At 40.6% G+C, this 17031-nt stretch overlaps 1 protein-coding gene across 1 annotated transcript in view; it reads left to right on the top strand.

Moving 5' to 3' along the window:
- Positions 1-1116: 1116 nt before the first annotated feature.
- The window catches only part of NCKAP1L (NCK associated protein 1 like), a 42336-nt gene continuing 26421 nt past the window's right edge, over positions 1117-17031 (top strand). Inside the window, exons 1-15 of the mRNA XM_068970536.1 lie at positions 1117-1224; positions 2292-2402; positions 3105-3197; positions 7994-8050; positions 8685-8827; positions 9747-9837; positions 9928-10065; positions 10867-10915; positions 11015-11171; positions 14424-14480; positions 14765-14861; positions 15415-15524; positions 15700-15832; positions 16209-16290; positions 16466-16524. Coding sequence (XP_068826637.1) covers positions 1123-1224; positions 2292-2402; positions 3105-3197; positions 7994-8050; positions 8685-8827; positions 9747-9837; positions 9928-10065; positions 10867-10915; positions 11015-11171; positions 14424-14480; positions 14765-14861; positions 15415-15524; positions 15700-15832; positions 16209-16290; positions 16466-16524 — 1479 coding nt within the window. The 5' untranslated portion in view covers positions 1117-1122. The remainder of the gene's footprint in view (positions 1225-2291; positions 2403-3104; positions 3198-7993; positions 8051-8684; positions 8828-9746; positions 9838-9927; positions 10066-10866; positions 10916-11014; positions 11172-14423; positions 14481-14764; positions 14862-15414; positions 15525-15699; positions 15833-16208; positions 16291-16465; positions 16525-17031) is intronic.

Here is a 17031-nt window from a genome sequence, read left to right as displayed (position 1 = left end):
GGATAGTCCTAAGGTTCAGGAGAGAATAACAGGCATTCTTGCATGTGTGTATGCGTGCTAAGTCACTTCAGTGGTGTCTGACTCTTTGCGACCCTATAGACTCTAGCCCACCAGGCTCCTCTGTCCATGGGATTTCCCTGGCAAGAATACTGGAGTGGGTTGCCATTTCCTTCTCTGAGGGATCCTCCCAACCCAGGAATCGAAACTGCATTTCTTGTGTCTCTTGCATTGGGATGCTGGTTCTCTACCACTAGTGCTGCTTGGGAAGCCCAGGCATTCTTGATGGGGATATGGAAGAGGGAAAGTATAAAGGTGGATGGAACTCGGGTAGTTGGTACTTGTTTATCTGCTGTGGAGCTTTATATAGGACATTGCTGTCGTCTAGTTGCTAAGTGATATCCGACTCTTTTTCGACCCTGTGGACTATAGCTCACTGGGCTCCTCTGTCTGTGGGATATCCCAGGCAAGAGTACTAGAGTGGGTTGCCATTTCTTTCTCTAGGGGATCTTCCCAACCCAGGAATTGAATCTGTATCTCCTGCATTGGCAGGCAGATTCTTTGCCATTGAGCCACCTGGGAAGCCCCTTATAGGACACTTGCTGCTGCTGCTGCTAAGTCACTTCAGTCGTGTCCGACTCTGTGTGACCCCATAGACGGCAGCCCACCAGGCTCCCCCATCCCTGGGATTCTCCAGGCAAGAACACTGGAGTGGGTTGCCATTTCCTTCTCCAATGCCGGAAAGTGAAAAGTGAAAGTGAAGTTGCTCAGTCATGTCCTACTCTGGAAGGCTAAGGCCCAAAAGGTTGGTGCCAGACTATGAAGAGCCTTGAAATCCTGCCCCTCTCCCCTACTCCACTCATTTCACAGTCTTACCAAAAATACTGAAGAGCTAGAAAGAGGAAGTCTCCCCTGCTGAGTGTGCAAGAGGAAGTACAGAAGATTCTGAGGGCCTATGAGGCATAATGACTACTTTCAGCCCCGAGCCAATTGTAGAGGTAACAGGAAGACCAGCGCACCAACCAGGCTGGGTGCCTCCTCCCAGAAGGTGTCACCACCCTAGCTGAAAGTGTTTGGGGAGGTCAGGCATTGCTGTCTGGATGCTCCTCTCTCTCAGTGGCCATCATGTCTTTGACCTCTGCATACCAGCATAAATTAGCAGAGAAGCTCACTATCCTGAATGACCGTGGTCAGGGGGTCCTCATCCGGATGTATAACATCAAGAAGGTAAGTGTGGGCAGCTGGTCTAGCACTAACTATTCCAGCAGCAGGCGGGCGGGGACCCCTGAGACTGGCAGGTCCAGCTCTTAGACTCCCTTGTCTTTCCCGCTGGTTTAACTGGCCTTTAGTCCCTCAGATTATATAGGACAGCTGGTGCTGGGAGGCAGAAGGGGAGGCTTGTCTTCAGGGCTTCCGCCTTTTTGAGTACGATTCTCACCCCAAAGAGAACGTCTGCTTTCTGCTGGGGGTAATGGTGGGATGAGAAATAATTATGTTCCGAGTCGCCTGGATAAAAGTCTGGGTCTAGAATCCGTTTAGTGCTGGCCCCCACACTCTGAAGAAATTGAGCTGGGTGTCTGGCAAAAGTTTTTAAATGGAAGTACTTTGCCTGAAAGGAGATAAATAGATAAGACATTTGGGTTAAAAAAAAAAAAGAGTAATTAGCTTTGAGTTATTTAGAGTCTGAGACAGGTCTCATTGTGGTCTTATATGTGTGTGTTTAGATAGGAACTGTGGAATTGGGAGAGCTGGTGACAAAAGGTGGGCTAGTGCTGGGCCTAGTGAAGTTAAGAAATAAAGATGGGTGGGAGTGGGGTTTCTGGGACAGAAAATGGGGGATTTAGGGGAGGGGACCTCGGTGCATTTCATAATAAAACAAATCACTGAGATACAGTTTCATCTTCATGCCTCCTATAAATGCCCTTGGGATGAGATGCTTATATAATGGACATAATTAGGACGCTAATTCTCCCACGAAGTCTAACTCCCGAGCGGTTGCTTTTCTCACTCCTTCCGGCTTCGGCTGAGGGGTGGAGAGAGCTTCCTCTTTGTGCCGGGCCCAAGCAGACGTTAGGCTTTATCCAGCAAGATGAAATGCCCAGGTTGTTTAGCTGTTCTGATGGTTGGCTTAATGTCCTGGAACTTTTTCCTGACCTACTCTTATTCTTTTATAACTAATACTCAGATCCCCTTTCCCTAAGAGAGATTGTGTAAGAATGCACAATGTGGGAAGAGATATGTTTCCGAGGAACAGGAGAAAGGGTTGATAAACATAATGTTATTTATCTGTGCAGACTTGTTCAGACCCCAAATCCAAGCCCCCTTTCTTACTGGAAAAGTCCATGGAATCATCTCTCAAGTACATCAACAAGAAATTTCCCAACATAGATGTCCGAAACAGCACGGTAAGAATGATGTTCCTTTCTGTCCTTTCTCCAAAATAACTGGGCTTGAGTGGTTCAAGCTCTCTTTTGATGGCCTCTCTTTGAACTTGTCAGAGGATGGAGTGGCCTTTTTTTTCCCCAGTTTTCCTAAGCTAAACCACAGGGCTTCAGGTTGTTGTAGTCTTGAGATTTCTGAGATAAGATGAGATTCTCCTAAGGGTAACCTGGAGCAAAACACTGACCCTATTCACAAGAACACTTTGTTCTTACTGAGGAGAGCTCTACTGATGTAGCAGTTGCATATATTTTATTGTTGTTCCTGTTTCCCATTCAGTGTTTTCTTGTTTATTGTCTTAGATTTATGCGTCTAGTGGCATATGCCTTACTTCTCCCTTATTAAATGTCACCCCTAGATTTCTTACCATCTTACTTATAATATCTTCTCATTCAGCTACTTTTGACTTTTGGCTTAGATATGAGTAGTAAACCACTTTGGCTGAAAGAGACCTTGAAATTTCCTCTCATTTAGCACTCGATATCTAGTCAGGATTACATGCAACCATCCTGCCTAGATAGAGGATATTCTCTCCGAAACTTCAGAATTTGGAGATTTTCCAGCTTCCTCTGTCTGCATATTTTAATCCTCTTTAAGGATGTTTTAGGTATAACCCCTGTTCTCTTGGGTTGCTGTGATCACTTGTCTTCTTACTTTGTTTCTTTCAGCAACATTTAGGACCAGTACAGCGGGAAAAATCTGAGATAATTAGATACCTTACCAACTACTACCAGTCATTTGTGGATGTTATGGAATTTCGGGTGAGCTCTCTCTAGCCCAAGTACCCAATGTTTGGATGTTCATGTATGTTCCTTATTATTGTTTCTTTAAAATATCAGATGTATTGATATGGAAGGATGTCTAAGTTGTATTAAGTGGAAGTGAGTTGTAGCATAGTGTATGATACAGTTTTATTTTTGTTTTAAAAGATACATAAATTTATATACACATAGTGTTAGTATATATGTAGGAGAGATTTGGGATATTATACATTAAGCTGTTAAAAATACCTGACTTTGGAGCTGGATTATTATGATTGGCTTTAATTTATTACATTATATATTTTTGTATTCTTTGAGTTAAAATTTAAGTATAAAGTATTTTCCCCCCAAATTTTATTACAAATCTACTAAAAAATTTCAAGAACAGTACAATGAATATTTGTCTATTTTCCCCCTGGATCTCCTGATTTTTAATATTTTGCCATGTTTGCTTATCTTTTTTTTTTTCCCCTTGAACCATTTGAGTTGCAGGCACCATGACATTTCTCTCCATAAATACTTTAGCATACATCTGCTAAGAACAAGAATATTTTCTTACATAATCTTAATGCAGTTATTGTACTCAGGAAATGTAAAACTGCTACAATGTTATAGTTATAGCCCATATTCACATTCCTCTACTTTTCTTAAGGATCATACTTTGAATTCATGATGTTATATCTCAGTTGTCGTGTCTCTTTAGTCTTTAATCTAGAATAATTCTCGGTCTTATTTTGTCTTTCTTGCCACTGACTTTTCTGAAGGGTTCAGACTAATTATTTTTCAGAATTTCTCTCAATTTGAGCTTATCTAATTATTAACAATGTTTGGTAGCATAATATATGGATGATATTTTTTTTTATTTGAGTTCTAAACAATGAATATGTACTATTTTGTAGCCATAAACTGTAAAAAAATATTTAGTGTTTTATTTTTGAAGGGCAAATTGATATGATGTTTTAAAAGTCTTAGTAAATATACTTTTAAATGCAATAATTTTAATTGTAGAAATTTTTCTTAAGGAAACCATCAGAAGTGCTAAGGTATATATACAAGAATGTACTCTCTTGCATTTCTATTGCATTATTTATGATAGTGACAACTTGATAATTGATATGTTCAATAACTAGAGGCTTAATTAAAAGTTCAGAGTATGTGTCTATAAGTGAATATTATACAGCTGCTAAAGATGATACATATTTATATTACTTGGCATGGGAAAAATGCTCTTCACATGTTCTTTAGTATAAAGGCAAATTACAATGTAGCTTAACAGAGGAGATGTCCCTAAAATGTATATTTACATAGATAAAAATGCATATGAAGAAGCTTAGAACTTCTTTGTATGATGAGATTATGAGTGGTTTTAAAAATGAGTTAAAATTATGTTTGTATTTTCTGGTTTTTCTACAATGAACACATTATTTATATATTCAAGAAATAATACAAATTTTAGTCATTTGAGCCATGTAAGTTTGTAATGGTATTACAGTATTTCTTCAGCTAGTACAAGAGTATGGAGCCCTGCCTTGGGTGTCCTAGGGAGCTAATCCAGGCTGGTCATCAGATCATACAATGAAGATAGAAGGGGGGACACGGAAGATTGTAAGTTCTGAAGGAGGGTCAGATCAGAGGTTATTTATTTGAAATTGAGAGTAATGGTTAGGAAGAATGTAGGTACTGGTGGAGGTAGTAGAAGAATGCTGGAAGCATATAAAAAAGTTTTTCACTAGAAGTCCAAAAGATACCTTCTGGTTGCTGCGGTGGTAAACTTCTGAGCCCAAGGAGTTTAGTACAGCTCATTCAGGGCTGGAAGGGAAATAGAGATACAGGTATTGTGTGTTGTGAAGTAGGTAGGCTCTGAATCAGACAGACCTGGTTTCGGCTCTCAGCTTTATCACTTATAAACTATATGACTTTGGTAAGAAACTCTTTGAATCCCAGCTTCTTTATCTGTAAAATGGGAAGTAAGATTTACTACAAGGGGTATTTGTAAAAATTAAATTAGACAACACATTGAAAACACTTAACACAGTGTTTAGTGTGTATAATAGAGTAATTGGCCAACAGATGTTAAATCTATTCCCTTCTGATTCTATCTTTAAGTATAAAATCTGGGTAGTGACACTGGCTGTGTGAGTGGCTGGAAGCAAACCTCAGTTATATTATCCCTTGGGAATTTGGTTGCAGCAAGGAGTTGTAGACTGGCCCTCCCAGCAAAGGAGGTAGCCTAGACCTAGACAGAGGTCTTGAGGTCATGCAGTACAGACAGAAGGTCATGGGCTCTGGGTCCTAGTTCTGGTCCTTACTAGCTTTGTGATCTGTGGTGAGTTTCTTAACTGCTCTCAGCCTCAGTTTCCCTGTATGTTAATTTAGATTCAGCCTTTTGGGGAAGATAACTTGCAAACATTTTTTTCTCATACATTTAATAAATTTGACAAATGTATACACTTGTGTAACAGCCAGCATAAAATATGAATAATTTTCATCGACACAAAGGTTCCCTGCACCTTTTTATCCTTAGTCAATCCCAATTTATCCTGTCCCCAGGCAACCACTGATCTGCATTCCAGATTAGATTTTTCTTTTTTAGAGGTTCATACATGTAATTAGGATCTATACACCATGTTTTCCTTTGTGACTGGCTTCCTTCACTCAGCATAATATTTTTAAGATTTATTTATGTTTTACATACCTGCAATTCATTTCCTATTTTTGCTGAGCACTATTTCATTGTATGGATACAATCTGTTTATCCATTTCCCTGTTGATGGACTTCTGGATTATCTCCAGTTTTTGGCCAGTATGCATAAGTTGCCATAAGCATTTGAGTACAAATAATTGTGGGGACATATTTTTCATTTCACTTGGATAAATAATCTAGAAGTTGAATTGCTAAATCATATGGTATGTATATGTTTAATTTTATAAGAAACTGCCAAACTCTTCTCCAAAGTCATTGTTCCATTTTCTCTTCCCATCCACAATATATCAGTGTTCCTGTTGCTCCACATTCTCATCAAACTTGCTTTTAGTTATTCATGTCATTCATGGCCATGTGCTGTGTGGTATGTAGACTCTTAGTTCCCTGACCAAGAATTGAACTCATGCTCCCTGCATTAGGAGCAAAGTCTTAACCACTGAACTTCCAGCAAAGTCCCTAGTCATTCTTTGTTTGTTTTTTTGGCTGTGCTGAGTGGCTTTCAGAATCTTAGTTCCTTGACTAGGATTGAAGCTGGGCCACTGCAATTAAAGTTCCAAGTCCTTACCACTGGACCTCCAGGGAACTCCCGGATTTTAGTCATTTTAATGGGTGTGTGAATCTGCCTGCCAATGCAGGTGATGCGGGTTCAATCCCTGGGCCAGGAAGATCCCCTGGAGGAGGAAATGGCAATCCACTCCAGTATTTCTTGCCTGGTAAATTCCTGGCAGGTTGCAGTCCACTAGGTTGCAAAGAGTCAGACATGACTGAGCACTGCACTGCACTGGGTATGTAGTGGTATCTTCTTGTGATTTTAATTTGCATTTTCCTGATGATTATTATTATTGGACATCTTTTCATGTTCATATTGGCCATTTATATGTATATATTTAAACTTTTAATATTGTGTTGGGGTATAGCAGGCTAACAATGTTATGAGTTTCAGGTAGCAGAGAAGGGAGTGAGCCATACCATTTTTATATTTTTAATTGTAAACAGCCTATCCAAATCTTTTGGCAATGTGTTTTAAAAATAAAAATATATATACTCTTTGATCTAGTAGTTCAGCTTGTGTAGAATTGACAGTATCAATGTGCAGTGACTAGGGCATCAGTTGGGAAAAGATGGAATGAATTGGTCATACCATGGACTACTATGCAGCCATTAAAAAGAAGGGCATTAGGGCTCTACCAGAGACTTGAGGACTTTCAGCAGGTATGATTGAGTTAAAAAATGGTAATAAGAGTGTGATATTATCTCATTTTTAACACAAATGATTTTCAGAAAAACTCTCTCTTTTTCTCCCTGCCTGAATAGAATTATATAAATAGGGCAAAAATTAACAAAGGACATACTAGGTTGTTAAACTTGTCTACCTGAAGGTTGGACAGGATGTAGAGCGGGTGCTGATGTGGGGGAGAAGAGAAGTAACCACAGTAAAACTGCTTATTATTTAGGCAAAATTAGGTATGAAAAGGAAAGAATCCCTCTCACACTGGAATGAGGGTTAAATGAAGCATATGCAGATAACCTAGTAAGTACTTAGCACATATTGTGGTAGGTGATCAGTAAGTAGAAACATGTAGAAAGTTTGGTAGTATTCACATTTGTTAAAGAGAACAGGAGATAGAATCAGAGAACAGACTGATTTTGGGATTCATCAATTAAAAAAAGGGGGGGTCCTGATTTTTGGTATTTTAGAAACAAATGATTAGATAATCTGCATTTTGTAACCTTTTGTGTGTGTGCGTGTGTGTGTGTATGTGCGTGTGTGTGTGTGCGTGTGTGTGTGTATGTGTGTGTGTGTGTGTGTATGTGTTTAGAAAGAGGGCACTGGGACAATAAGATGAGGGAAGGCGTGCACAGTGTCATAGGGACCTGTGCCTGTGGAGACATGGGCATCCGGTAGGGTAGCCTGACAGGGGCCCACCGACAGCTTATGGAGGAGGAACTTCCCGAACTCAGCAAGCCTCCTGTACATTATTCAGTGGCTCCTTAGGACCTCCAAGGAAGAGAGCCTTTCCCTCAGATTCCGGTAGCACATGTCATCTTCTCTTTCTTCTTCACTGATTCTCATCTCCAACTCTACCCCCAGGATCATGTGTATGAACTTCTCAACACCATTGATGCCTGCCAGTGCCATTTTGATATCGTAAGATTCTTTGCAATTCTCCTCTATCCTAGAGCAATGGAAATGGTCTCTGTTGGGACAGTGTGGGGTGAGATGGGACTAGAGGAATGGCTGTTCCTCCAGTACTATAATATAATATATTCTGTATAATGAATGAATGGCTGTTAATCAGGACTATACTTCTGTAAAAATGTGGAAGTTAAAGTGCATTTACATGTTAAGCAGATCAGCACTTTGATTTTTTTTAATACAAAATTCACCTAAAACTGTTGTTATTCTACCTCATCCAACACCTGATTAGGCCAGCTGTAATTTCCTGGCCTTCTTATATCTTGAATTCACTTTTACCCATTTTCTTCTGAATTTGCAGTCGTGTCAATTTCTTCTTCTTCTTTTTTCTAATATATATATTTATTTATGTGACTGTACCAGGTCTTAGTTGCAGCATGTTGGATCTAATTTTCTGACCAGGGATTGAACTCAGACCCCCTGCACTGGGAGCTCAGAGTCTTAGCCACTGGGCCTCAAGGGAAGACCCCAATTTCTTCTTCTAAATAGACCTTTCCAGAGTCTGGTTAGCACTGTCTGGAATGATTGGGGAAATCGAGTTTAACAGGCCTTGCTGTTCTTGGGTTTCTGTGTATTTTCCTTGTAGAATCTCAACTTCGACTTCACTCGGAGTTACCTGGACTTGATAGTGACTTACACCTCAGTTATTTTACTTCTGTCACGGATTGAGGATCGACGGGTACTCATTGGCATGTTCAACTGTGCCCATGAGATGCTGCATGGACACAGGTGGGTTAAGGAGATGTATATAAGTTGATGAATCTCATACATGGTGCTATGAGGTAAAAGTGGATACAAAGGAAGTAGATGGCATGCTTTCTCATGTGAGAATCTGTAATATACATGATGACACAGGCAAAATAAACCAATTTAGAATACTTACAAGGGCATACACTAAGACGTGCACTTTTGCATATAGTTAACTCTTGAATATCTGCTAGTGGGCTATCCAGTCTGCATTATCTCTAATGAGTTTTTAATCCTGGGCTGGCTGCTGCCACTCTCCTTTTAGGTTATTGCAAAAAGCAAAGAAAACATTTTTTAATATTAGTAGGAATAATATTAGTAAAGTTAAAGCCTTTAGAGGTAAGTAATGTATGATAATACATTTGAAACCAAATAGAAATGGATTTTGGATTATGTACAGTTCTTTGCCTTTCTGTTAGTGCAAATAAAAGCATTTAAAGGCTGAAAAAAGTGAAGACCAGAGAGATCAGAGTGGGCTGTTGAACATTTTTCTATGTATGATGTATATTCCTACATGCCTACATGAGTACCTAGGCACGTGACTTACATTTGCTTTGAATGTGTGTGTGTGTGTGTATATATATCCTTTTGGTCTGTATACAGATTTGGGTCCAGCAATAACTAATCAACACAAGTTTGTAGAGTACCTATCGTGTGTTCAACCCTATTTCAGTTGCTTGTAAGGAAGAAACTTTCTTGGTGCCGCCCCAAATCATGTGATTCTGTCTTAATATTCCAGGGCCTAGAGTGGGTTATCTTTATATGTAATTTACCGTTTAGTATCTTTGTAGGTGGTGGAGAATACCAACTTACGTACACACCTTTAACCTATATGCAAACATGAGAGTTTACATCATGCTTAATGGAGGGCTGTAAGCATTTCCCCTGTGCTTTCTTCAAGTGACTCCAGTTTTGCCCGTCTGGCTCAGATGGTCTTGGAGTATGACCACCCTCTGAAGAAGCTGACAGAGGAGTTTGGGCCTCACACAAAGGTAAGTTTCTTGAGAGACTGGAGAATTTCTCAGGCAGAAGTAGGTTGTCCCCATCGTTGACTTTAAGGATTCATTCGTTTCCCCTTGCAGGCTGTGAGTGAAGCCCTCCTCTCTTTGCATTGCCTCTTTGTCCGAAGGAACCAAGGGGCTGAGCAGTGGCGCAGTGTCCAGCTTCTGAGTCTTATCGGCACAGCCTCAGCCATGATTAACCCTGCTAATTCAGACACTGTGAGTTCTCTTTTCTTCTTATCAGTGGAAGCATGCTCTTTCCAAGGCCATTTCTGTAGAGGCTTCTTCTTTTCAGGAAATATCAGCCCTAAGAGTGCTTTAGCCCTCTGCTAGGATATGCTTCTGTGTTGATCACCTTATGTGGCTAAAAAAATCATGATTAGGTTGAAGCTTTTCTTTGGATCAGGATTAGGATGTGCCTGCCTATAGAAGGAAGTTAATAAATATTCACAGAATGAATGAATGGATGAAACTGAGTCATTAGGCACCTATTTAGCCCAGTAGGAACTTGAGCATAGATGTCAATTAATTAACAAATGTTTTTATTCAATTACTATTGGCCCAAGGTCCTTGCTGCAAAGAATTTCTCTTCTAGTAGGAAGATAGGCCATGTGGTCATAAAAATAGAACTGGTGGTTCAAGATGTATGAGAAGCACCAGACAAGTCATTTATATTTTACATGGTAAAAGAATCCAAGGGAGGGGGAAATCATAAGATTTTGAGTATTACTCTCCTGAACTGTTGAAGAGAAGTTATGTCAAACCATTTGTCCTGATTTCTAGCTGAAGTTCCTTTCCCCCTTCCAAATATATTTTCCCCTCAAACCACTTCTAGTGCCTCACCTCCATTATAGGCATGTTTTCCCAGGTATTGGCTTATCAAAGCATCCTGATCCAATCTGGTAAGATGAGAGCTGTGTTTGATACTCAAATTCTAGCTTGATTGCCCTTGTCTTGACCACCTTAGTCTTGAGACCAAGTTAAGTAGCTGTTAAACCATCTCTGCCTCCCTTCTCATAGATGGCCTGTGAGTACCTGTCTGTGGAAGTGATGGAGCGTTGGATTGTCAGTAAGTTTTTGTGGGTTGAGCTGGGACTAGACCCAGCAGCATGTTACATGGACAGCAAGTCCTAAACGTCTTCCTTTGCACTGTTTTGCCCACCTGCAGTTGGGTTTCTTCTTTGTCACGGGTGCCTCAACTCCAATGCCGACTGCCAGAAACTGTGGAAGCTGTGTCTGCAGGGCTCCCTGTACATCACCCTCATCCGGGAGGATGCGCTCCAGGTGCACAAAGTCACCGAGGACCTGTTTAGCAGTTTGAAAGGGTGAGATCTGAGAGCCAAGTTCATCTTCTTTGGGGATTTTTAGCCCCTCCTAACATCCTTTTCTAGTCTCCATGAGTGTCCCAAGTATAGGTATTAAGGAATAGTTCTAATTATCAAAGAAATATTTATTGAATACATACTATTTACTAAGTACTTCACTCGATAGAGTAACTAATAAGATAGCATAGAGGTTAAGATCATGGCCCCTGAAACCAGATTACCTGACTTTGAATTCCAGCTCTGCCACTGACTGACTATGTGAGTGGGCAAGTTACTTAACTTCTCTATGCCAGGCCTCAATTTATCTATAAATAGTGATAGTACTTCCCTATGACCTACCTCCTAGGGTTGTTAGGAGGAATGAAAGAGTAACTATTTGTAAAGCATGTAGAAAAGTGCTTGGTATGTCGTAATTCAGTCTATGTGCTTTTTAAACCAAGGCAGAATCTCTGCTCTCAAAGAGCTTACAAATTAGTGAAAAATAGATAAACTGTTGTGATATAAAAGGGGATTATGATATATAAACACAAACTGCTTTAAACTGGCTTTGGAGGATCAGCAAAACCTGGAGACAGACCTGAAGAATTAAACAAGTGAAGTGTGTGTGTGTGTGTGTGTGTGTGTGTGTGTGTGTGTGTGTGTGTGTGTGTGTGTGTTTAGGAGTCGTGGGGGCGTGGCTGGAGAGGCAGGGAAGTTGCTTAAGGCAGAGAAAGATACTTTAGGCAGAGAAACTGTCAAGGTTTCAAGGCAAGAGGGAGCATAGCATTTTCTAAGAAATTCATGTAGCTCTGGTTACAGAAATGAAGAAGCTGTCAAGACAAACTTGCAGAGGTAAGTTGGGGCCTCAGATGCCCTGCCATCTATTCTATTTGAGCCTATTCTAAAGGGATAGGGAGTCATTGAATGATTTTTAAACAGGGCAGTGACACAACCATATTTACATTTTAGAAAAAGTCACTCTGGCTGCAGGGAAGAAAAGAAGTCAGATGGGAAAAAATAGAGGCAGAGATTAATGAAGTGAAGTAGGAGAAACTGAGGATGAAGTCAAGGTTTCTGGAATGGATACTTGGCATTCCTTAAGATAGAGAACATATGATAATAGCTAGTTTGAGAGAAAAGGTTGTGAATTCAGTTTTGAGCAGTTTGAATTTGAAGTATTTGTAGAACATTGAAGATAGATGTATGTTAGACCTTTCACCTTTTGGCTGTGGAATTTAGGAGAGAGATTTGGATTCAGATTAAGTTTGGCAAAATGGTGATCAAAGCCACGGGAGTAGGTGAGATTACTCACAGAGAATGTGTGAAGTGAGAAAAGACTTGGATAGAACCTCTGAGACATTGAAATGTTGGGGCCAGCAGAGGCAGAGAAATCAGTGAGAGGAATAACAGAGGCAAGAGAAGAAGACATGTCAAGAAGAAAGGACTGGTTATCTATGTTTGACAGTACTGAGAGGTCAAATAAAATGAGGACTGGAAAATGTTCATTTAACTTATTTGTAAAGATGGTCTTAGTCCCCTTCTTGTTCAGTTCAGTTCAGTCACTCAGTTGTGTCCAACTCTTTGCAACTTCATGGACTGCAGCATGCCAGGCCCCGCTGTCCATCACCAACTCCCGGAGCCTGCTCAAACTCATGTCCATTGCGTCAGTGATGCCATCCAACCATCTCATCCTCTGACATCCTCTTCAACTCCTGCCCTCAATCTTTCCCAGCATCAGGGTCTTTTCCCATGAGTTGGCTCTTCTCATCAGGTGGCCAAAATACTGGAGTTTCAGCTTCAGCATCAGTCCTTCCAATGAATATTCAGGACTGATTTCCTTTAGGGTGGACTGGTTTGGATTTCCTTGCGGTCCAAGGGACTCTCAAGTGTATCCTCCAACACCACAGTTCAAAAGCATCAATTATTGGGTGCTCAGCTTTCTTTATAGTCCAATTCTCACATCCATACATGGCTACTGGAAAAACCATAGCTTTGACAAGATGGAGCTTTGCTGGCAAAGTAATGTCTATGCTTTTTAATATGCTGTCTAGATTGGTCATAACTTTTCTTCCAAGGAGCAAGCATCTTTTAATTTCATGGCTGCAGTCATCATCTGAAGTGATTTTGGAGGCCCCTCCCCCAATAAAGTCACTGTTTCCATTGTTTAAACTGTGGAAAATTCTGAAAGAGATGGGAATACCAGACCACCTGACCTGCCTCTTGAGAAACCTGTATGCAGGTCAGGAAGCAACAGTTAGAACTGAACATGGAACAACAGACTGGTTCCAAATGGGAACTCTAGATGCTTGTGTATATATATGAACATGTAGAGGGGTGTGCTTAGTTTTAGCCTTATATAAGCAATTGATAAAAAGCAATGGATCCACATTCTATATTATATTGTGAAGTTTTTTAAAAAAAAACTTACTGTATTTTGTATATCTTTGCATATCAGTCTATAGACACTTTTTCTTTTTAAGAGTCAAATAGTATTTCCTTATGTGGTTGTAACATAATTTATTAATCCAATCCACTATTGATGGACATTTGAACTGTACCCCTCCCCTACTTTTAAAAAAGCCTTTTCAAATACTGTTGTAATGAATATCTTTAGACATGTATCTTTGTGAACATTTCTATAGGGTAAATTCTTAGAAGTGGATTTGCTGGGTTAAAGGATGTGCATATTTCAAATTGTAATACCTCTTGCCAAATTATCCTCCAAATAGATATATTATCAACAGTCTATGAGAATACTTATTCCTCATACTTTCAACAACTGGGTATTATCATTAAAAACTCATTGCAAGATTTGAGAGAGTAAATCTAAGATTAATAATTAGAAGTTACAGGAGGTAAATTGATACTGATATATAGAAAAACTTTCTAATGATTCCTGTTCCTAGGGAATGGAAGGGATGTTTGAAGGGTATTTAGTTTCCCATCATTAAGAACAACAGTCACATGTAAAACTTATTGTTTAGGGAATTCTTTGACATAAATGATCTAACTTGATCTTCATGTTACTTATACTCAGTTCATGGGGTCACAAAGAGTCGGACACGACTGAGCGACTGAACTGACTGAATTGAAGTGACATGAGTCTCTTATTAGTAGGCTGGGGTTAAAAGTAGTGTTTAGAAAGATCCTAATGGTGCGCACTGTCCATGCTTCCTGCAGACTGTAGTTTGGAATCTCCAAGGACTGGGAAGGTGGGATGAGGACTCTAACCGGAGGTGTGGTCAACCCTTCTGTGCTTGTGTCAATTCTCAGGTATGGCAAGCGAGTGGCCGACATAAAGGAAAGCAAGGAACATGCAATTGCAAACAGGTAAAGGCAAAGAATGAGCTCTTCAGAGGGGACGGAATAGGTATCTCTCCTGACCTTTGCTGTCACCCAAGCTACCCCTATTTCTACACAGATTTATTGTCTCAACCTGAGAACTTGCTGTTGCCCCACAGGGTCTTGTGTTTCCTTACTGAGTCTAACTGTGGCCTTGAACCTTCCTCCTGGCTGACACCCCTTCCTAAAGGTAGATCTCTTCTGCTCTGCGTTTGGAGGATTTTTGAGGGCAGGAGAGGCAATATTCTCTAGGTTCTGCTTTCTTTCCTCAGTGGCCAGTTTCACTCTCAACGGCGCCAGTTTCTACGAATAGCTGTGAAGGAGCTGGAGACTGTGTTAACCGATGAACCAGGACTACTGGGTCCCAAGGCAAGAGAAAGAGAGGAAGGGAAGCATGATTTGGCATTCCTGAGTTTTTGCATTTCTAATTTTCTTGTTCTTTTTGTGTGTGTGGTTCCCTTGAATCTTCTTAGAGTACCCTAAAACTTGTTGTATCTCTCTTTTGGGCACTATCATATAGTAATCATATGTTATAGTTGTTTGCGTACTTGTCTTATCCTCTATTTGAGTGTGAGCTAATAAAAGACAGAGCTTGCTTTAAAAAAAAACATAAAAATTTAATTTGATAAGTTGGTATTGACCTAGTAAATATTTCCAAAATTTAATTTGATAAGGTGGTATTGGCCTAGTAAATATTTCCAAAATTTAATTTGATAAGGTGGTATTGTGAACTAATGTCAATGTATGTTAGGTCTGATTCTTGTAGGATGCTTTTTTGTGCATCTCAGTGTTTAATGTTGGACATTATTGTTGGTATGGCTACACAGTTGTATCTATAAGCATGTTTTCACGATAGTTTTCTCTGTGCTTTGAAATCCATTTCTAAAGTTGAAAATTCTCATAGTTTCTGTCCCCTCCATAGGCCCTTTATGCGTTCATGGCCCTGTCCTTCATTCGTGATGAAGTCACTTGGCTGGTTCGCCACACAGAAAATGTCACCAAGACGAAGACGCCTGAGGACTACGTTGACTCGTTAGTTCTTGGCCTGGTTCAGAATCCTGACTTTAGATGGGCTGGGAAAAGGGATGGGGAGGGGTGCATCAGACGGCCGTGGGAGGCCTCGGCTTTTGCCCTGTCTCCACTGTCTTCATCCCAGCTCATGCTTTCAGTCTCACACTGCTCTCTGTTCTCATCCTCCACTTTGCAGGAGCATCGCAGAACTGCTTTTCCTGTTGGAGGAGGTTAGGGCTCTGGTCCGAAGACACATCAAGGTGATTCAGCAGTACCACCTTCAGTACCTGGCCAGATTTGATGCCCTCGTGCTCAGTGACATCATTCAAGTATGTTTGATTGATGATACTTTGGAAATTTGGGGGTGATCCCTGGTCATTTTTCTCTGGGGGTTACCTTGACTGAATCTCATGCTGTGTAGATTGTGTGTCAAAAGCCCAATTTCCTCCTTTACATTTGCTAAAATTTAAAAAAAGCACTAAGAATCTTAGTAATTTTCCTCCCAAGTGATGCTAACAGGAGAGAAAATAAAGGGCAGTTGGATGTTAGCATTGAACTTAGGGAGTTCCTGCCATGTTTTGCTTGGCTCTTTTTTGTTTGTGACACTTGGCAGTTCCTTCTACCTTCATACACTGGCCAAGCCCTGTGGTCCTCGTTTCTCTCCTGGTGAAACTTATGCCCCCTCGACTCCACCTTCTCTTTTAGAACCTGTCTGTGTGTCCTGAGGAGGAGTCCATCATAATGTCCTCATTCGTCAGTACTCTCTCCTCTCTGAATCTCAAACAAGGTAACTGGAGGGAAATGGGGGAGAAAGAGTGAGGCCGAACATTTTTTCCTCTAGAAATATGGGTCTCTTGAGCTAGGGAGTAGCCAAGATGACTTTGAAGAGGACCTACCATTTCATGCAATTGGATAGAGGTGCTGTTTTATTATTTCCTTTTAAACGTCTGTTTTTCTTGCAGTTGATAATGGAGAGAAATTTGAATTTTCTGGATTGAGACTAGACTGGTTCCGTCTACAGGTAGGTTTGTTTCTGCTAATGGTCCTCCATTCTTAGGGTTCTTCCTTCCTCACAATCCCCCCTCTCTTTTTTAGAATTGTATTTATTTTTCGGCTGTGCTGGATCTTCATTGCTGAATGGGTTTCTCTCTAGTTGTGGTGCGTGGGCTTCTCATTGCAGTGGCTTCTCTTGTTGCAGAGCATGGGTTCTTGGGCACGTGGGCTTCAGTAGTTGTGGTTCCCAGGCTCTAGAGCACAGGCTCAGTAATTGTGACGCGTGGGCTTAGCTGTTCCGCGTGCAGCATGTGGGATCTTCCCAGACCACAGATCAAACCTGTGTCTCCTGTATTGGCAGACGGATTCGTTACCGCTGAGTCACTGAACCCCCAGGAAACTCCCCTTCCTCCTCTTTTTAACTCCAAAGTTCTGCTGTATGGAATAAAAACTGCTGATTGGACAGGACAAATCCCAGTCAAACTGTAGTCCCAAGACTGGGGAGTCTTTTTCATTTATCTTGTTTTTCTGCCCC

This window comes from Capricornis sumatraensis, chromosome 4, assembly GCF_032405125.1.
Source record: "Capricornis sumatraensis isolate serow.1 chromosome 4, serow.2, whole genome shotgun sequence".
NCBI lineage: Eukaryota > Metazoa > Chordata > Mammalia > Artiodactyla > Bovidae > Capricornis > Capricornis sumatraensis.
The sequence above is the reverse complement of the archived record's forward strand: the minus strand, read 5'-3'. Positions and strand labels throughout refer to the sequence as shown.